This window comes from Crinia signifera, chromosome 12 (assembly GCF_055691185.1).
Source record: "Crinia signifera chromosome 12, ASM5569118v1, whole genome shotgun sequence".
NCBI lineage: Eukaryota > Metazoa > Chordata > Amphibia > Anura > Myobatrachidae > Crinia > Crinia signifera.
The window spans coordinates 29,469,514-29,491,956 of NC_139228.1; the positions used below are offsets into that span (position 1 = coordinate 29,469,514).

General features: G+C 43.9%; 1 protein-coding gene across 1 annotated transcript in view; it reads right to left on the reverse strand.

The window, feature by feature from the left end:
• RAB15 (RAB15, member RAS oncogene family) overlaps positions 1-22,443 on the reverse strand; it is a 53,292-nt gene that overhangs the window by 13,615 nt on the left and 17,234 nt on the right. The window contains exons 2-5 of the mRNA XM_083167333.1: positions 15,359-15,419; positions 13,636-13,696; positions 11,739-11,816; positions 9,526-9,615 (exon numbers count right to left, since the gene is read on the reverse strand). Coding sequence (XP_083023459.1) covers positions 9,526-9,615; positions 11,739-11,816; positions 13,636-13,696; positions 15,359-15,419 — 290 coding nt within the window. The remainder of the gene's footprint in view (positions 1-9,525; positions 9,616-11,738; positions 11,817-13,635; positions 13,697-15,358; positions 15,420-22,443) is intronic.

Consider the following 22,443-nt stretch of genomic DNA (forward strand, 5'->3'; position numbering starts at 1 on the left):
AAGCATCCTGGGATGTGTATTTCATCAACATCTGGAGGGCCGTAATTGCCCAGCCCTGGGTAAGCACCTTTGTCTATAGACTGTGACAGCACAAACTATACAATATTCTAGCAACGGGCAAATCTCATCAGCATTTATCCATGGAAACAGGATGAGCTATTAATCACAGGTCAACAAGCGAGATGTGATCATCTTGGCTAACCATTAACGTTCTTCACACATCTGTACTTCAGTGGACTTTGCAAAACTAAGATGTCTATATCCTGGTTCCCAGGGGTGTAGTATGCGGCTTCGAATGTTGGGATTCCGATGGTCATTATACCAACATCGGAATCCCAACTGCCAGTACTCCGACAGGAGGGAGAGTGCAGAGAAGCCCCTTGCAGGGATCCCCATGAGGGAGAATAGCCCCTGTAAATCGGGATTCCGACTGTCGGAGTGTAACCCGGCACCAGGGACGTTTCTACAGGCGGATGAGCTGTGCAACTGCATGGGGCGCCGCACGGCTCATCTGCCGACTGCTATGTCCATTGTGCCACCAGCTCCCCAGACGCCTGCCACCCCCTCACCACCAGCTCCCCGCCTGTGCCACTGGTGAGAGAGAGAGGGAACCGCTGCAATGAAGCGTGTTTTAGTGGCAGCAGCAGAGTCTGATTAAACAGTGTGAAAGACCCCCCCAACTGCAGCCGCAGATCAGATCTATATTACTGATCTGATCCATAGCGTTGCACTGTGCACACCTCACTGTCTCAGATGCCGGTGCCACAGGGTAGGACTGGGATATGACGGAGTCGGCCTACAGCTAAAAAAGCACATGCAGCCTGCAGCTCAGAGGCTTGCCGGTGCGCAGGAAGAAGGAGGCGGGATCCAGTATGGCACACATGGAGGGATGTTCCAAGGAGGGCCACTTCTGTACAGAGAGTGTGTTGATTTTTTTTTTTTTTTATCAAATGTAAACTTAAGGCTGAGTGATATATGGGCATCACGGTGTGGGGTGTAATGTGTATTGGGCATTATGGTGTGCGGCATAATGTATAATGGGCATCACACTGTGTGGCATAATGTGTAATTGGCATTATTGATTGATTTGTGAGGTGTACTAAGTCGCTGGACAACGACCATTCCTGCGGTAACCAATGTCTGGTCACCCAGGTTGCAAAAGTGAGGTGTATGGTAATTGGTTTCCTACTAGACCACAACCTTATAACTAGGTCACGCCCCTTATTATAAGCACACGCCCCCCATTTTTATTTCTTCACACTGGGAGACAAATTGTCTATGAACAGCCCTGTGTGGCACCCGTTCCCAGAGAGATTGGTCAGACCAAGTTCTAAGGGTGGGCCTAAAATAACCAGTAGCAGTTACACAAAACACCACACACACACACACACACACACACACACCATTGGAAGATGAATACACTCACTCAGAAATACCTCCATTCACCTTTCAAGTTACCACATCAATGAGACGTTGAGAAAAACAAAATCTATTAAATGGCAATAAATACACCTACAGTACATGTTTTCGTGCACTAATATTTACATGACATGAGTCGATGACTGAAAGCCTCAGATCATTTATGTGGATTATGGAAATTAAATAGTTTTCATTGAGCACATAGCAGCATTCACACAGACCAAACACAAACATTGCCCATTCCTGGGACAACATATACTGTAGCAGGTAGGAGAACTGGGAACCATCCACATGCATTTGGAACAGCATGCCCATTCACATGATATCATTTTTAAACATACTCCTAACATTGGGGGACATGTATGAAATCTGGGGGACATGTATGAAATCGTACCAATAGTACCAAAAATATCAATCCGCATCTAACAACAGTTTGACAGTTAGGAGATCGAGTGGATTGGTTGATGCTTTATATCGCTACACTTTAATCTTGCTCCGAAGTTTGCCAAATCTCCCCCATTGAGTGTCTTTCCTCGCTCCATGTAACATGCTACATGTACTATGCAACACTTACAATATCTCAAGCACACCTCCTAATAGACCCATTTTAGCAGGAGTGTCTCAATATTTGCAGCTTACAAACAAAAAGAACATGACCAACCATGACTGAGATGGGTATGGACCATTGGCTAGACAGCACAAAGGTCGACACCACTAGGTCAACATGCATGAAGGTGGGCATGACTGGAGGTCGACATGGGGTTTAAGTCGACAGGGTCATTAGGTTGGCCCAAGCATTAGGTCAACATGGGGAAGATCAACAGGTCGACATGGGGTTTTTAACTTTTTTGACCAAACGTCGACACAGTCGATATGGACACAAAAAAAAGTGCACCGCATCCCCTCGCATGGCTCTCTGCACTCGCCATGCTTCATGCACACTATTTTATTCTATCCCCTCACCCTAGTGGATGGTAGGGCTGAAATGCCACCTGTCGGCACATGTCGCCTCAAAAAAAAAAAAAAAAGAAGGGAAAAAAAACCCATGCCGACCCTTTTGACTGTCGACCTTCCCCAGGTCGACCTAATGCTTGTGTCGAACTTATGACCCTGCCGACCTAACCCCATGTCGACCTTCAGTCATGTCGACATTGTGGTGTCAACCTAATGTTTGTAGACTTAGTGACCCTATCCTGACTGGGATGGAACTTTAGCTCAAGAAAGTTTGAAACAGATTATTTTGGTTTCACTTTCTGTTAAGGAGTAATTTGGTCCGTCAAGTGGCCTCTAGTGGTCATTGGCGGTACATCACCTCAGAGGTGAGGAGTAGTTAGCCTTTTATATATAGTGATAGATCTATCTATTATACACATACACACACACACTTAAACAGCAGCTATTAGTGCAAATCTGTTGTTTGTTACCATTACAACAACATCTGAATTCTACAATGCTCAATACAGGTGACTGATGTGAAGTCAGATTATCCAATAGGTAAAAAATGATTCGAATGACAGGGGACCCAAACCAGCTTCACACCTAGGGCCCCACAGTGTCTTAATCTGGTGCTGGTCTGGTCTATGTCCAACTGCAGGGAACACAGAAAGGTACCAAGTCTCTTCTTCACACACTCAGAATGCAGAACAATGTGAATTAATCATTTTCTTATACGTCTTATAGGAGAATTCACATTTTGAACACCAAGATGCATCATTTTATTCATATGTAGATATATATCATGTATCCCTTTACTATTTTATTTTACAGACATGTGCTTAAAAGCTAAACATTAGTGCAGAATAATGATAGAACAAACAGATAAAACATTTAGATCACATTGCTAAGAAAGTTGCATTAGTCCCTAGGGTTGTACCCAAAGACTAACTGCAGCGACACAACAAGATAAGCAAGTTTTATTGTGAATGCGTTTATCTCGCTTTGACTTTTATATAGAATTATACATTCATAAAACACATTATGGAAAACTGTGTTACAAAACTGAATAGATTTCAAACATTTTTTAAAAATGTTTTTTTGACCAGGATGTGATGTTAAGTGAGGGCAGAAGTTGTTAGATGCCCTCGCTTCTCTCGCCACAGATTTATATTCCCTTTCAGGTATACGTGGACCCAGAGCATGATGGCAAAAGTAAAATAATAGCCACAACCTTTAAGTAAGGGGAAGAAAGAGGGTGCAAGTGTCTTTGTGGTTACTTTTTAATGTTTTTCACCCAGAAAGTTAACAAAATAGATACCCACTTATACAGAAGAATGTAGAGTAGGATGTTAAAATAAACTTTTTCATCCTCCTGGTCTCAGGCCAACATTGCTGGGTCACCAGATCATACAGCCCACCAAGAACCTTTGCAATCTATCCATTGCAATAATTTATCCATTACATAATTTCTATAGATTGTAAGATTGCAAGCAGGGCCCTTCTACTTTTTTGACTGTAAATACCCAGTTTGTCACAAGGACTATATAATACCCCTTTCACATCGCAGCTAATTACCGGGTACCAGCCAGTTTGACCCAGTAATTAGTGCGATGTGAAAGGGGTTACCGGTTACAGCTAACCGGTAGCAATACGGCAATCCGAACTGGGTAAAAAGCAGAATTCTTACCGGTTTGTTGCCGTGTTGCTGTGCAGTGTGAACGGGTTAAACGGGTCAAGCGACCCATTTCCCGTTCACACTATGGAGGAGGCAGCGCTTGGAGCAGCGCCAGTGCTAATCGCTGCCTCCTCCCCCGATGATGCGCCGCCGTTCCGCCGCGCCCCCACATGACGTCAGCGAACCGGAAATATCTGAACAGACCGCATATGCAGGGTCGCACTGGGACTGAACCGTTTAAAAGTGCCACCCTGCATTTGCGGTCTGAACGCGGTATAAGCTAGTGAGTAACCAGAATGGAAGGATGCCCCAGTCTGCCAAGAAGGTTTATGGGTATTTAAGGGTTTAAGATATTTTAATATGTAAGCAGAACATTTTTTTAAAAAAAGTGATGTTTAAGTAGTATTATATTATTTACTGAATATGCATTTTATATAGTGTTTTTACCCACATATAATGACATTTTTCCACGCTTCTTACATTAGGGCAAAAATTAAATGTGCAAATGTACATGGTTTCCCTAGTAGGCTTTGCTGCAGTAATATGTAAATATACAGCTAAACAATTATTTACAGTACAGGTAAAGTGCAAATGTTTATGGTGGCTTCTGGGAAAATTGCTGGGCACACCCCTGCGGAACGTGTACAGCACACATATTTATTTGCTGAGAATACATTAAATAAAAAGCATTTTCTCATTACAATATCAGCAAACATACTTGGTTACCATCATGATTTAATACATATTTGTTACAACAACCTTTTGACTAATACAAGTTTAGTTACATATAATATACTGTAGGATCCAACAATATACATGACTTATATGAAGAGCTTTAAATGACTATCAATATTAAAGATTTCTATGCTTGGGTTCCCATGCCTTGACCACCCATATACTTAATAAGATTTTTTTTGTAGAAGGTTGTCTGGATGTTTAATTTTAGTGGCACATTAAGTTGTGCAAGCATCATTTACAGTTACACAATTCATTAACCCTTTGAGTGCCAAGTGAATTTGTCAAAATTGGTATGAAAAATGCCAAGTGAACATCTTTATTCGTCATAATGACCTGTAATGTTTACCCAGGGCCAGCTCTACCATTAGGCAGCTGCCTAGGGCGCTGGGATCTGGGGAGGAGGGGGGGGGCGCCACCAAGAGTCTGTTGTCTATAGGTTGTCTATGAGGATCCTTGTACTTAATGCAGGTGGCTGCTGTGGAAGTTCTAAGACCTCACCTCCATACTTCCCTACTTTGCTGCCCCCTCCTCCTTGTACTCCATTGTGGGTGGCAAAGGTAGGCCTCCAGGGAAAGCAGGGGACTTGCCCACCTTCCCTGGGTGGGTCTAGAAGGACCACCTGATTTTTGGGAGCCTCCCTGCCACTCTGGAATGTTAGGCAAGTATGCCTTAAGGGGTTACAAAGTGGGTATTGTTGGCAGTATTGGGGGGGGGGGGGCTACAGTAGGTTGAAGTTTTGCCTAGGGTGCTGAGAAGCCTTACACTGGCCCTGTGTTTACCTTACATAGGGAATACAATCTTTTTGACACAACTTTTTTTATTTGAATTTATATAACAAATGTGAGCGACTCTGGCATTTTTAGCAGATATTTTGAACGTTTCCCACAGAGATGTTGGCACGAAGAGGCTTAATAAATATTCCCTAGCTGACGCACATAAAGTAGAAATTGGAACCAAATACCCAATTTAGCTTTGTAAGCAAAGCAAACACAGCACTCTACTGGGCAAAACCATGTTGCACTGCAGGTGGGGATAATGTAAAGGCCCCCATACACAATTTGGGGACTTTTCATCCAATTCCATAAGGGCTGAGAAGTGTCAAATCACATGTGCTTCAGCTCCGAATCTGATCCGATGTGCGGCTCCATGAACATTGGATCTGAGCTGGACAACACAAGGGCTGCGCTATAGATTTGGGTGAGTTATTTGGTTTCTGTGCAGGGTAAATACAGTACTGGCTGCTTTTGCATGTAACTTACAAAATGTTAGATTTGGGTGAGTTATATGGTTTCTGTGCAGGGTAAATACAGTACTGGCTGCTTTTGCATGTAACTTACAAAATGTTAGCTTTATTTTTACACTGCAATTTAGATTTCAATTTGCACACACCTCACTTAAATCTAAATTTCTCTGCACATGTTACATCCGCCCCACCCTCAGTGCAGCATGGTTTTGCCCAATTGTGTTTTTTTTTTTTTCTTTGCCCAGTTGTGTATTTTTTGCTTTTCTAACAATCCTGAAGCAGGCCGTTAGTGCACATTGCTAATGTGGAAGTTAGAAAAGGATGCATATTAATAGAAATTTAGATTTTAAACATTCAAATCATGAGTATAACTTATGCCTGTATGTTATCACAGCATAGATTCATATCATCAGTTATCAGATTACCATAATTTGGGAAAGCCATCAGGCTGCATGCAGTGGAACGGAGGTCTGTTCATCCCATAGAGAATACTTACAGTATATGCAAATAAATCCAACTTTTGCTGGAGAAAAGGCCAACGCTCAGCTCTCGGACTTGAACATGTGACACTATAGAGGGATATACAGCACTTAGCGAAACAATGTCAGCTGTATACTGTATATTCCATAGTGTGTACAGACCATTTCCCTGACACAAAACCCAATGGCTTTCATCACCTACTTTGTGCTCAATGGGAAGAATGATTTCTATTCTAATCCTGTCAGCTACAAAATGCACAGCAGCACAAAATGCACACAGCACATTGTGTCCCCTGAGGTAGAGGAGGAAATTGTTGCCATGGAAACAGAATCTACTATTATAATGATTTCAAGGATACTCCTGGAGCATCACCACTAGACAGGTTAAGTATTCGGATTCAGATGCTTGCTACACAGTATGCTTACGCTCTTTGATAGTGGCATTAGTAAAGTTATAGTTACATTCTGTAACATTTCGTGTTTTTTTTTTCTGACAGGCGTGAGTACGATGGAACAGAACAAAACAATACCAGTAATAATAAACGTGTGAGAGCATACAGAACACAGTTAACTGTACACGTGCATTCAGGGTTGTTTGCAGCTATGACCACTAAGTGTAATGCACCAGCTCCAATCAATGCTGTAGAACAGTGGTTCAAAGCTCGACCTCAGGATCCCAAAACAGTGTACGTCTTTCAGGTCCTCTCACAGAATTGTCAGTGAGTAATGAGTGCACATGTGCACCTGCTGGGTGACCTGGGAAATGTGTCAGTGAGTTATGTCTACATCTGTGCACCTGCTGGGTGACCTGGGGAATGTGTCAGTGAGTAATGAATACACCTGTGCACCTGCTGGGTGACCTGGGGAATGTGTCAGAGTAATGAATACACCTGTGCACATGCTGGGTGACCTGGGGAATGTGTCAGTGAGTAATGAATACACCTGTGCACCTGCTGGGTCACCTGGGTAATGGGTCGGTGAGTAATGAGTACACCTGTGCACCTGCTGGGTGACCTGGGGAATGTGTCAGTGAGTAATGAGTGCAACTGCTGAGTGACCTGGGGAATGTGTCAGTGAGTAATGATTACACCTGTGCACCTGCTGGGTGACCTGGGGAATGGGTCAGTGAGTAATGAGTGCAACTGCTGGGTGACCTGGGGAATGTGTCAGTGAGTAATGAATACACCTGTGCACCTGCTGGGTGACCTGGGGAATGGGTCAGTGAGTAATGAGTACACCTGAGCACCTGCTGAGTGACTGGGGAATGTGTCAGTGAGTAATGAGTACACCTGTGCACCTGCTGGGTGACCTGGGGAATGTGTCAGTGAGTAATGAGTGCAACTGCTGGGTGACCTGGGGAATGGGTCAGTGAGTAATGAGTTCACCTGTGCACCTGCTGGGTGACTGGGAAATGTGTCAGTGAGTAATGAGTACACCTGTGCACCTGCTGGGTGATCTGGGGAATGTGTCAGTGAGTAATGAGTGCAACTGCTGGGTGACCTGGGGAATGGGTCAGTGAGTAATGAGTACACCTGTGCACCTGCTGGGTGACTGGGAAATGTGTCAGTGAGTAATGAGTACACCTGTGCACCTGCTGGGTGATCTGGGGAATGTGTCAGTGAATAATGAGTACACCTGAGCACCTGCTGGGTGACTGGGAAATGTGTCAGTGAGTAATGAATACACCTGTGCGCCTGCTGGGTGACCTGGGGAATGTGTCAGTGAGTAATGAGTGCAACTGCGTGGTGACCTGGGGAATGTGTCAGTGAGAAATGAGTGCAACTGCTGGGTGACCTGGGGAATGTGTCAGTGAGTAATGAATACACCTGTGCACCTGCTGGGTGACCTGGGAAATTTGTCAGTGAGTAATGAGTACACCTGAGCACCTGCTGGGTGACCGGGGAATGTGTCAGTGAGTAATGAGTGCAACTACTGGGTGACCTGGGGAATGTGTCAGTGAGTAATGAGTGCAACTGCTGGGTGACCTTGGGAATGTGTCAGTAAATAATGAGTACACCTGTGCACCTGCTGTGTGACCTGGGGAATGTGTCAGTGAGTAATGAATACACCTGTGCACCTGCTGGGTGACCTGGGGAATGGGTCAGTGAGTAATGAGTGCAACTGCTGGGTGACCTGGGGAATGTGTCAGTGAGTAATGAATACACCTGTGCACCTGCTGGGTGACCTGGGAAATTTGTCAGTGAGTAATGAGTACACCTGAGCACCTGCTGGGTGACCGGGGAATGTGTCAGTGAGTAATGAGTGCAACTACTGGGTGACCTGGGGAATGTGTCAGTGAGTAATGAGTGCAACTGCTGGGTGACCTTGGGAATGTGTCAGTAAATAATGAGTACACCTGTGCACCTGCTGTGTGACCTGGGGAATGTGTCAGTGAGTAATGAATACACCTGTGCACCTGCTGGGTGAGTCGGCAAACGTGACCAGTCTGGGGTTCTGAGGGCCAAGTTTGAGAACCTCTGTCCTAGAGGCTAGCTATGATTCTAACCCAGGCTCTATCCGTATGGTGTTTCTACAGACCAGAAACATACTGGTAGGTTAATTGGCTTATAACACATATAAATCTCAGAGTGTATGTAGGAATGTGATAGGACTGTACACCTCCAACTAAATGTCATAGGTATTGGAGAGAGAGATCAAGTACCATCCAGTCAGCTACTAGCCATGTTACAGGCTGTGGATAAAAAAATGACAGTAGTGGATTGGCTGACAGTTTATCTCTCCCCATTTTATCGCTCTCCGAGGCGAAGTACATCTGCTCCTTAGACTGTAAGTTGGGGCAGGGTCTGACATGAATAATTACATAGGAGGCTATAACATTTAGCCCATAGCAGAATAGTCTTTGCAGAATGTAATTGGGAAAGTCTCCTTTGATGGCGTCAGTTACCGATTATCACAGACTCCTGTCTGCCGCACCGGTACAGTCAGATCCATTACTGGTCTGACACACACACAACAGTAGCACTCCTCCTCTGTGCTAATCCCACTGGCTAGAGCATTATATAGGCAGAACATACCTTCATTCCTTGGTTTTTCCCAACCTGTCTTTTCTGTTCTTCATCAGCTTTGTTTCCAATCAAAATCTTCTGGACGCCATCAGGTGCATACTGGAATGACAAACGTATGATCATCGTTTCGGTTTTTAAAAATATCTATTCTCTCTAATGGAGAAGGAATTGGACAATATTTTTAGAAATTATACACAGATTACATTTCATGGCACCAATTTCAGTCTCTTTCTTTTTACTCGTTCTTTGCCATATCTATATACAACTAGAGACAGGGAGCAATATCCCCAATACACAATTGAGAGGGGATTCATATTGAAAAACACAACATTAAATTCTAATAACAGAGGTTAGTGGTGATCTACCTATCTCCATGACACATTATATATCATGCCTGATAAAACTCTGGTTTCCGGTTTCTGAAATTCTGCTTGCGGGACGATTGCAAAGTTGTGTCCCTTATAAATATGTTCTGGAGGTACATAATGTTACAGTGCAATAACTTTGGGGTCACCACTAATTCCAGCAGAGCAGAATAGACAGGTAAGCAGGGCAGAGAGGAGGGGTCTGAGGAGAGGAGAGGAGAGAGAGAGAGGTGTATTACTAAGATGGGAGTTTTATTGCCCAAGCAACCAATCAGAATCGACTTCTTATAGTATCTGATTGCCCATAGCAACATTCCATCTTCAATAGAACTTAAGTAAATAAACCCGAGAGAGGGAGAGGCAGATGGAGATGGGAAGTAATTGGAACAGAGAGAAGAAAAAATATTACAGGTCCAAAATTCTAGTTTTAAAACCATTATATTTTTTTATAAAAATTATTAAAACAATTGTTGTATTTAAAGATTGTTCGTTTTTATTTTGCCCCAGGTGGATCTATAGTTGGGTAGTGTGATATGATGTATTTTAGCTTACCCATGTAATATATTAGTTTTATAAACTATCGCCATATTTGTTCCACCCCATATCCTGCTTATAAAGCTACCCAACATCTTCCTTACTCAACTAATACGAATAAGAAACAGAAGGGAAGTCTCTATCTATAGTGAGTTGCAATTTTACATTTGATGTTCTTTTAAAAAAAAGCTTTGTGGTATATCTCTGCTTTACATGGGAACTGTACTATCCACAAGGCTACACAATATAAACTAGTGACTTAGGGCCAGAATCTCTAAGCTTCAAAAGTGATAAAATTGAGAGTGATAAATAGGCAGCCAATCAGCTCCTGTCTGACATTTTTCAAACACAGTCTGTGACATGGCAGGCAGGAGCTGATTGGCTGGCTGTTTATCACTCTCCATTTTATCACTTTTGAAGCTTAGAGAATCTGGCCCTATGTACTAATTACAGCCAGCTCTAACCAATCATTATCATAGGTTCCAAGCCTCTAAAGGGGCCTACACACAGGAAGATGTGCTGAGCACTCTAAGGGATTCTACATCGCTCAGCACACAGCGCTGTGTGCCGAGTGATCTGGGCCTGCCCGACGATATAACTAGTTTTATCCAGCATGCAGGATATTAAATTTGCCAGGAGATGGCGAACCGTAGGGCCACGCATCAATATCACTATGGCCCCTACACACAGATCGAAGTAGGGGCATTTTGTAAGTGCTCTAGATATATCGCTTAGAAAATGCCCTGATAACGCCCCGTGTGTATGCCCCATTAATCCAAGCAAAGAAAGTCAGACCGGAGAGAGGAGCTAATAAAATAAACAATTAATGCTGCTTTCACACCGCAAGACCTGCTTAGATCCGGTATTTCAAACGTTTCTTCAAACGGGTCAAAGCAGATTATATTCCTTTCAGACCGGGCATATTACCCCTTTCACATGACCACTGAGGTCCCGCTCTGTGCATATCTAATCGTATCTAATGAGCGGGACCCAGCGCTGGGTCCCGCTCATTACATATGCACAGAGCAGGACCAGCTTGTGCTCACTATTGGCTGGGTTCTAAATACCGTTTCAGACTGCAAAAAAAACGGATCTGAAACGGGTAGGACCCTGCTTTTTTTTACAATTTCCAAATACTGTTATTTTGGAAACGGTAAAATCACTCTGGACCTTTCAGACCGCACATATTACCGTTATGAAACGATAAAAAAACTGCAAAATTCCAGGTAATGTGTGCGGTCTGAAAGGGGCATAATTCAGCAAATGTTACACGCTACAAAAAAAAATACATTGATTCCAGTATGTCATTAATAATATAAATACCTCATCTACATCGCTGGCCCATTTCATTATATGCTGGTATGAGCGCTCGCTTGTTATATCATACACTAGAAATATTCCCTTTAAAAAAACAGAGAGATTATTATTGTTTATGACAGTGCAGGATTATAACATATCAAACTACTACACTAGCTGTCTAACATCCATGGGCTACATGCAAAAGCAGCCAGTATGTACCCTGCAGAGAAACAATATTAATGTATTTGCTCCCCTTGTATAACAACATGGTTTGACACAAAATGACTTGCTTTGTGGGTTTACAAACCGAATGATGTAATATTTATTAATATATGAGAAATATTAATCATGTAACGGTGGAATTCCATAGGTATCGTTATTCAACTATGAGCATATCTCATTCAGGATTTTAAAGTATTCTACGTTCGTCTCACTTGCCTATGGTTGGAGAATGCACATTGAGCCTTATTCTGGTTCACTCACAAAAGCAAATTCTCTCTCTAATGGACAAAACCATGTGCACTGCAGGTGGGGCAGATGTAACGTGCAGAGAGAGTTAGATTTGTCTTATTTTGTTTCTTTGCAGGTAAATACTGGCTTTATTTTTAAACTGCAATATCTCATACCTCCCAACATCTGTCTCTAGCTAATTGGGACAAACCGAAAAAGGGGAGTGACCTATGGAAATTGTCGTGTGAGACACGGGCCTAGGGGCGGTACCTTTTTATGGGCGGCAGGCTGTGACCAGGGATGGTTCTCCCGCCCCATGCTGCCTGCCATACCCAGGCCCCTGCTCCTGCCACGACATAGAGCTTCGACCAGGACAGGGTCTGACATCGGAAGCCCCCGCGGACTTGGCATAGCACCCGGATGACACAACCCCTATCTGCATCAACCCCCGGAGCCCAGAAGACACCCGGTGCACAACCCCCCAGAGACCACCCCACCCATCCACTCATCGAGCAGCTGCCGGCCCAAGATACCAGGGATCTGGTCTGGCTGGCAAAGGAAGCCATGTGTGCTGGGATGCAGCAGGGGGCTGAGGGGTGGCCAAAAATGTTGGCCGCCCATGTTGGGGCTATGTGTGTACAACAGGACCCAGGAGAAGCCAACATCGTTAAATGCATACACACTTGCCAATATCGGTATTCCAGCGCCTGTCTCTCAGCAGTAGACGGGATATCTGCGTTAGTATAACGAAGGCCTCAGGTTTTGTTTTCTTTTATAAATACTAAGATACTGAAAGTACCATGAACCGGTCAATTTCTTTAGCATTGAGTCGACCACTATAGGTTGACATGCATCAAGGTCGACATGTCTAAAGGTCGATGTGGCGTTAGGTCAACAGGGTCTTTAGGTCGACACGAGCATTCGGTCATATGGGCTAGGTCAACAGTCAATAGGTCGACGTAGGGTTTTTCACCTCTTTTTTTTGGCCGACATGTCCCGACAGAAGGTATTTCATGCCCTACCATCCACTGGGGCATGGTGGGAGAATAACATAGTGTGCCCGAGCGTAGCAAGCCACCGTTCCCGAAGCATAGCTAGCGGACGCGGTGCACTTCTTTAGTGTTCATGTGGACGGGATAAAAATTAAAAAAAAAAACAACATTTCGACCTTTTGATTATCGACCTTGCCCATGTCGACCTAAAGCTTGTGTCGACCTAATGACCCTGATGACCTAACCCCATGTTGACCTTCAGACATGTAGACCTTGATGCATGTCGACCTTCAGTGGTGGACCCAATGCATGTTGACCTTTGTGCTGTCAACCCTATGACCCATACCCGTGCACGAGACCACACATTGGATCGGATGACATACACATGCAATTTGGGCTGATTTCACCCAATTTCTCTGCCCGAACCCCTGGAATAGGATGAGATTGGACACTTTCGTCAAATCATGTCGTACATATACCTGTGCTCTTCTGTAGTACTGTTTAGTTATTGTCTGGTATCGCTCCTGACCAGCCGTGTCCCTAAAATAAACAAACAATGAATGTGCATTTGTGAATAGATCACATGACAAAAGCATAAAATCATTGCCATTGAAGCGAGTAACATGGTGATAATTATGTCAGTTCTTCTAAGTACTGCCAAAACCTTACATCACATTGCGGTGATTCAGACACTGAGCCGCGAGGCTTTCTATGCTGGATGTCCTGAAACAGGCTACGGGAAAGAGTGAAGATTGATTTCTTTTTTCCATCCCAGCGCTCTGTCTAGACAAGCACTTCAGCATCGATGAGAATCTGCCGTCTTGTGCATCCAATTATCACCCACCCGGTATTCAGCCGGCTGCCTAGAAATGTTTTAACTCTGCATTCTGTGCTTGCAGGAATTAGGAGTACTGCGAGCTGATTGGGCAGCACGGTCAGCTGACCCCATGCACATCCAAACGGTACGTGCTTATAGTTTTGAATCCGTGAAATTATGTAGTAATACAATTCTTACATAGGTTTCAGAGATTTGGCATACTTGTACAGTACGTTTTTTAAGCAGGCCTACGTTTTGCAGAGAATCCGTTTATTCCATTGTGGCGGTATCCAATTAAACGCAATAATGCCCGCCGAGTTGTGATTGGTTGTTTAGCGTAAACATCCATTCGCACGGAAGCGTACAGGGGCGATATCTTTTGATGGCCGAGTATTGAATGATTTTTCCCCTGTTTGCAAATATAAGTCAGTCTGGACGGAACTATATTTGTGGCGTGAGGCTCCAAGAACAGGGTGGGCCCCTGGCAGACATCAGCCCGCCCACGTGTCCATGGAGTGCCCTACATTTTTATGGGGACCCAATAAAATGCTGGACATTTCCATGCGGTATCCACCTGTGCAAACACCTCGGTGACTACGAAAGTCACCAAAAGGCGTCTGCACAGCGGCCCTGGTCACTGGTGTGAATACGCTGGGGACCGATCGAACCTGAATCTAGCCCATAGTACAGAGCTGTCCCCTCCTGTCATCGCCTAGAGTTGCACCCTCATGTGTTATCTCAGAGCGGGAGCTGGCTGGAGAAGAGACGAGGGAAGACATGGAGAGAGGGGAAGAAAGAGGAGGTAACAACATGACAATGCCAGAAAATAAAAGGTTGCTTACGGCAATCCTGTTATCGCTGGCCAGCATTGTCTGGCATCCCTCCTCCTCCTCCAGTGGTTGCACGGATTGTCAGGTGACCACTGGGTGGCCAACGTTATCAGTGAGGAGTGCCCAGAGAGGTGAGGTTGTGAAGGTAGAGGCCACATTGCACGGCTTTGCCCGGGGGCCCATAATAATGGTAAGCTGGCCCTGATGATGGGACCAGGTCTGCCTCATAGGACTCCGACTTACTGGATATGGGTGTATGGAATCTGACAGCCAGCCCGAGCAAGCTTTGGCTGACAGGGGCCTAAAAATGCGTACCTTAGCGGGCTCACTTTGGACAAGGTGACTGTTCTACTACTACTGCACTCACCACAGGATACTTTTCCCAAACGTTAAACAGGGGATTATATTGAATAAAGCAAAAATGTATATATTAAAAAAAACACAAAAAAACAACAACATTAGACTATATCAACCCTTTGTACCCATTGACCATTGACCATAGATATTAAAACCCTCATTGAGTGCAACAGTGCACATCCAATAAATGCCACTTACCAGATCTGTATCCGCACTTTGATTCCATCAACATCTATGGTTTTCATTTTGAAATCGACTCCTTAGATGAAAAATATAATGAAACAAATGAGGCATGTTACATGGGTATGTCACTGTAAGGTGAACATTTTAATAAAAATTCACTCTGACATACCGAAGCTGGAGTAGGACAAGAGTATTGTATTCTCCAAAATGCTCCTCTAATGTGCAATGTAGTAAGATGGTCACAGAAGCAATCAATCATTTCACTTCTGATTCCAGAGATGGGACGCTCTGCACATAACTAGATACATGTGGGCCCCATAGCAAAAGTTTGTAAGGGCCCCTATTTATCACCTAATGCTGAAAAATATATACAGCACATGTAACTTTGACAGGCAAAGTGGGCCACTCTCAGCTCTGGGCCCCATAGCAGCTGCACCCCCTGCACCTATGGTAGTTACGCCCTTGGGTTTGCTGACCACATATGTGTGGTGGCCATTGATGTGGAGGTAGTCCATAAGCTACTGTAGAATAATGCCATCTGGAGATGGCATTGACTATTTGGACAACACTCTGAAATGGTTCATCTGATCGCATTGTATCCCCCATAGAAACCAATGGGAGCTGCAGTTGCTGACTCATATTGAGGGACAGCAGCTGACAGGGATTAATAATTGGTGCTGGCTGGGGCACTCGAAGGTGGTTGTGGTGGGGAAGGGGAGTTGTATATTGCATTGTACATATCTCTCAACGAGACCAATTCCACGAGGGAATAATAATTGACATAATCTGTGTTGAACTATTTAAATCGATAAGAAAGGGGTTTCAACACAGGTGACAGCAATAATATCATAAGAAGGATGTCCAAAACATTTTGTCCCTCCTAAAATAGGTCATGTTGGGCTGTATGGATTGTGTAGAATACATTTTAAAAAAGGAATATACGATTTAAAACTAAACTAATAGTTTTTTTTTTATTGTCCATACACGGCGGGAGGAGAAAAACATGGGATTCCAGTGACACTTACAGCTCAGCTTTATTACACCTGATGAACCAGTCTGTATCCAACAAAACGCGTATTACTACTATCTTTATGTGGTGCCACAAGAGGTCTGCAGCACATAACATAGTACAGAATGGGTATGGATCATTAGGTCACCAGCAAGTAGCTCGCCAAGCATTAAGTTGACACCACTAAGTGGTCAGACATGACTTTAGGTTGACATGCAGAAAGGTCGAAATGACTAAAGGTCGACAGGGTCATTAGGTCAACATCGGTAAGGTTGACAGGGTCATTAAGTTGACATGGGTAAGATCAGCAGTGAAAAAGTAAAAAAAAAAATGTTTCACTCGAATGTCGACACAGTCAACATAAACAGTAAAATGTAGCACCATGTCCCCTTGCATGGCTCACTACGCTTGTCACGCTTCAGGCACACTATTTTATTTTCCCACCACGCCCTAGTGGGTGGTAGGGCATGAAATACCACCTGTTGGCACATGTCGGCTCAAAAAACTATATAAAAAAAAAAAAGTATCGACATTTTGACTGTCAACCTAAATGACCTTGTCGACCTACTTGGAACAACTTTATTCTCCCCTTTCCCCCCTCTGTAAGGTAAATCATTGGTGAAATTAGTATTCAGTACAGATATGTCAAGTTATTGTGCATCAAGTTAGTCAGCCCATTATAAAACACAATCCGAGCTCTGGTGTTACTCTGCTAGAAATGTCTGACAAGGTGAATGCGAGGCTTCAGCTCTGCCGCTGATTTAGAGGAATTCTGACAATGAAACAACGAGACCTTTCAGCATTAATAAGAACATACAATTAAATTTAGGTCACAAGAAACCTGAAGTGCTTCCAGCAGGATGTAGCGGAGACAATGGGAATATTACTACTGCTCTGTGGAGATCACGCTACAGAATTTTTGTTAAAAAACCCAAACTGTGGCAGGGGCAAATGCAGGATTTTCAGAAGGGGGTTTCCAGAGGGGCGGAGCAAAGCACCGAGATGGACGCTTAGGTGACCCAGTATATGCCGGGTCAGTTAAAGTATTATCGATAGACCAAATGTATATAAATTATATACATTTGGTCTATTTTTTTTTTTTTTAATATACATACATACATACATACATATACATACAGGGGCGTCAACAGCAGTGTAGACCCCTGGGCATAGCAATGTATTGGGGCCCCTACCGATCCTCCAGCGGTAGGGGTGGGGGAAGCTTTGATGTCCCGCGGGTGGTAGGGGGTATTATATCAACCGCTCAGCATGTAGGGCCTGGATCAGTAATTTCCACTAATTACCCCTTTACTGCACAGATGGGGTGGGAGAAGGGGGCATTGGACTGAATGAAGGGGTCCTGATACATAACTTCCAGGGTGGTAGAGGATGTTTAATACGCAGAGGAGGGGTGTATAGTGGAGTGGGCTTATTATTCATAATTCTCTGGTGGGAGGACAGCTTGCTTGACTGCAGATATCTCCAGTTCCCGGAAATAGATTTCTTAGATTTTAATGGAATTAAAAACTAGAGAATCCCACCTACCAAATGGTACTGGCGACTCAGGGATCAGAGTTAAGGAGGCAGAGCAATCCGCCAACAAGAATATAAAACTACATACCAGGTGTGTGGAGCTGGAGAAGTAACCAGCTGCTGGAAGGCTTATATCTCTGATTCTGGGAATTGTAGAGACAAGATTCTAGTGTCCATCAAAGGGGGAGAGTCCCAGCTTTTGGAATATAACCTCAGAACAATTCTAAGTCAGACAGAACCTGAAATATCTGACTGGGAAGAGCAATTAACAGGACAGGGACCACTGCTTTGAAGTCAGATATTTCCGTTTCCAAGGGCCGATTTTTTAAATTCTTGTACCCATGGAAAGAGGGGACCCTCAGATTTCAGCCTCTGGGTACTCAGAAACCCCCCTGTGTGCGCCATAAATATGTTAATCTTTTTAACATACCCCATTACTTTATTTATCCTATCATGTGTTTGGACACCTATCAATCCTACTTATGTAATACCCCTTTCACATTGCAGCTTTAACACGGTATATTGCCGTTTTTTACCGTTTTAAAACCGGGACAGCTGCAATGTGAAAGCTCCATTGTCAATTTACCAGTTACAGAGTACCGGTATTTTAAAACATGTTAAAAGCAGGATCCTACACGTTTAAAAAAGTGATGGGACAAAACGGCATTGAAACGGTAATACCCCTTTCAGACCGCACTTAAACGGGTAATATACCGTTTAAGCTATGCGGTGTGAAAGGGGTTAAGGCTGTCTGACCCATTTTTAAAAATGTTTCAAATTACCGGGTCAATGCTGTTTATGCGATGTGAAAGCAGCTTAAGTGTATGGAGTACGCTACTGAGCCGTCTCAGTGATGCACCATGCCTGAAACAATTGCTTTCTTACCAAGATGGCTGCGATAATCTTGTCTGTGCATGAGTTGGGCCACCTTGCCACTGTGCTGGGGGACCACAGTGCTACAGGGATGTGTAGTACAGAGATCAGTATGGAACCCTGCAATATCCTGCACATACTGTACCTGACTGGGTGCGCTGCTCTATCTTCAATACCCATGTATGAAACAGTGAGTACAGTTGTACTAACTCCAAGCTCCTGGTTAAGTCATACGGATTGTGGGTCTACAAGTCTTTTTTCACTTTACTATTTACTATGGACTGTTTATATTACAAAAAACAGAACACACATAATGAGATAAAGCTGCACTTCTACACACAAATTATATATATATATATATATATATATATATATATATATATATATATATATATATATATATATATATATATATACATATACACACACACATACATACATACACCTTCCATATCCAATCCTATAGGTGCAAAGAGGCAGCACTAAAAAAAGTATTTAAATATTTAAGAAGATGCCTGCAACATCAGGAGGCCGTTGCATGCAGCCAGTGTACTAGGACTTAGTTTTAAGGCCCAATTATTGATAATCACATTTTCAAAGTGAACTGGGCACAACAGCACCACCCACTGGGTGCTTTGGACGCATTTCCCATATGTCTTAAGCCCCTATGCCTGTGCTCTTATGTGTGTGTGTATGTGTGTGTGTGTGGAGGGGGGGCAGCAAGGAATTAGCAGGACTGTCCATATGTACTTGGGATATGCATTCGGTACAAAACACTCTGTTCCTGGACTGCCAGTGGCAGTTGCAGGAGGTGTTGCTGCAACACAGTCCAAATTCAAATAGGCCTAGGGCCACACCAACTGCCAGTGAGTCCTGGACTGTAATGTGTCAGGGAAGTACAGGAGCAAAGAATTTTGCATACCTCCCAGCTGTCTCGCTTTTCACGGGAACGTTCCGTTTTTTTGGGATGTTCCCGCATCCCGCCTACTGCCGGCAGTTTCCCATGGCAGGGGGGGGGGGGGACTTTGGGAGTCTCCCCCTGTCCCCTGTGAATAGAGTCTAGCAGCTACCAGAGCCGCTAGCCATGCCCCCACAGTGGCGAAAAATGGGGGTGTGACCTCACAACAATAGGCCATGCCCTCTTGTCACGAGGCCAGACCCTCCCTATGGTTCAATGTTGGGAGGTATGCATTTTGTACATAATGGAATGGGTCATGTTGCCTATGTAATCATACATCATTCAGTGATCGGGCTGTAGAGCTGCCCAATGTGAGCTGGAAGACACAAAATCACTTGTTAGCTACAGTAATTATAAGAAGAATTTGTCTTGATAGAACCTGCTCAGTGCGTCATGTATTTTTCCAACGCTATAAAATGTGCTGACATTTATTACAGAAATATAATAATGCTGAACACCTCATCCAGCCATCAGGGAAATCATGGACATTGTTTGTACAGGAGGCCACATCTGTCTTAGACATAGGCGTGTGAATTCCATAGGCTTATATAGGCTTCCATAGGCTTCTATAGAAGATGGCAATACCCTCCACAGCATTGCCCTTGCATGCGTTATTTAGAGATGGGGGTTTAACACATTTTTGCTTTAGAACATCTCCCCCAATATATGCGTTATAGCGCAGGAACTTATTTTCTGGACAACAAAAAAATATGGCGTGGCAGGGACAGCATACTTCCACATGAGGTTAATGTGGAGGATCCAGTCCAGGATTTAGAGTAGCAGCAACAGCAGGGCTAGTAAGATCCAGTTCGGGTTTTCCTAATATGTAGTGTAAATCATGGTCTGCTAATGAACAACAACTGTTACAGTATATGTTTGTCCAGAGCATTGTTCCCAATGCCTATTAGTGGCTGAGCCATAGGATTTGGGGGGGGGGGGGGGAATGTGATTACGATAGGGATTCTCTGGAGTACCTGTGAAACCACAAAGTTGTCCGTCTCCAGGCCAGTCTTAGGAGAGGAGTCCTAAGAAATAAGCTAGTGGTACAGTCCTTACAAGTAGACCATAGCCGAAGGAACAGTTGCAGACTCACCAGCTGGATAGACTTAACCAAGACACCACCCTTTGTCACTTAAATTTTGTACAAAATTGTTAGTAAATGGACCCAGGGGCATAACTCCCAGAGGCAGTGGAGGCTCCTGCCTCTGGGCTTCAAATCTAGAAGGAGCACCTGCGTGTACAGCAGCACCTGTGTGGTTTGCAGCGGAATCCAAGTGTGATCAGTACTCTTCCATTGGAGCTCTGCGATGCACCCAGCAGCTCTGTCTCGAGAGCCCTGCTAACACCTGCAATTGGGGAAAGGACGGCTCTCGCCTGGTACCTCTCTGCACCCGCCATGGCTGCTGGACTGTGAGAGGAAACCCACCAATGAATGCTGATTTATTCTGCAGATCGCTGAATCTTGTGAGTCTGACCCTGATGCACTGCCCGTTGTCACATTATTTTTGAGAGTGCGGCGCTAAATTACAACTTGCCTCAGGGATGAGTGGTATGAACTTACCCCTCTGAATAAGCCAATGCCCCCTAAGTGGGCAAAAAGTGTGGATGACAGGTACAGATCTGTAGCTGAGTTGGCGAATTGCTTACCTACTGCATTCAATATAAATTCTAACAGTGAAAGTATAGTTAGGGAGGACAATACATTGTAACAGTCCATGCGGGAGTCTACGTTTCCTTGACATTCAAACCCTTGTTTCTTCGATGTATACAAAAGTCATTTTATACAGTTTGGAACATGAGGTGACGGAGAGTAGAGGCTGAGACACTGGGCGTAGCATTGGAAGGTACGGCTTGTTGCGTTGTCAATAGCAATATATATTTAAGATATGTGGCTTCTGTTGACTGATAATTGAGAAGTAATTAATTTGATTAGTTTTTGAAAAACACAGTCTGAGGGGTATATTTACTAAAAAGTGAGTTTTTAGAAGAAGTGGAGATGTTGCCCTTAGCAACTAAGAAGATTCAAGCTATAATCTTCTAGAAGGCGATAGAGAAATGAGAAGTACAATCTGATTGGTTGCTATGGACAACATAGTAAATATATCCCTGGGATGATGAGAAGACATTCAAGATGGAAGTGCAGAAAACGATCAGTAAAACGGTTAGTAAAGAGCTTCCATTGCTAGTGGATGTACTGATGCGGAACTTCATGGGATTGTCTGCCCAGGGCCATTGAGGTTGGCGTTACTCGAGGAACGTTGAGTATGTAACTGGATGTTCTCATAGTAACCAGATTCTACTTTTTTATTTAGCACCTTCTAGAACAGTGATTTTCACCCTTTTTCAACTCATGGCACACCAAACAAGATATTAAAAATCGCCAAGGTACACCATCAGACCCCCACAGGGAAAATAACATTGGCCCCCACAGGAAAAAAAAAACTCATTGGCCCCAATGTGAAAAAAACAATAACACTGGTCCTCACAGGTAACAAAAATAAAATACATTCGCCCTCACATGAACACAAGAGTGAATAACAGTTGAACTGTGGAGGGCATCTCTAGATCTGGGGTCACACTTGAGAACATCTCACGGCCCACTGGTGTGCCACGGCAAAGTGGTTGAAAAACGCTGTTCTAGAAGATAAAATAATCTGATTGGTTGCTATGGCCAACACCTCATCGTCAATAGGACTCCCATCTCAGTAAATGTTCCCCGTTATGTCT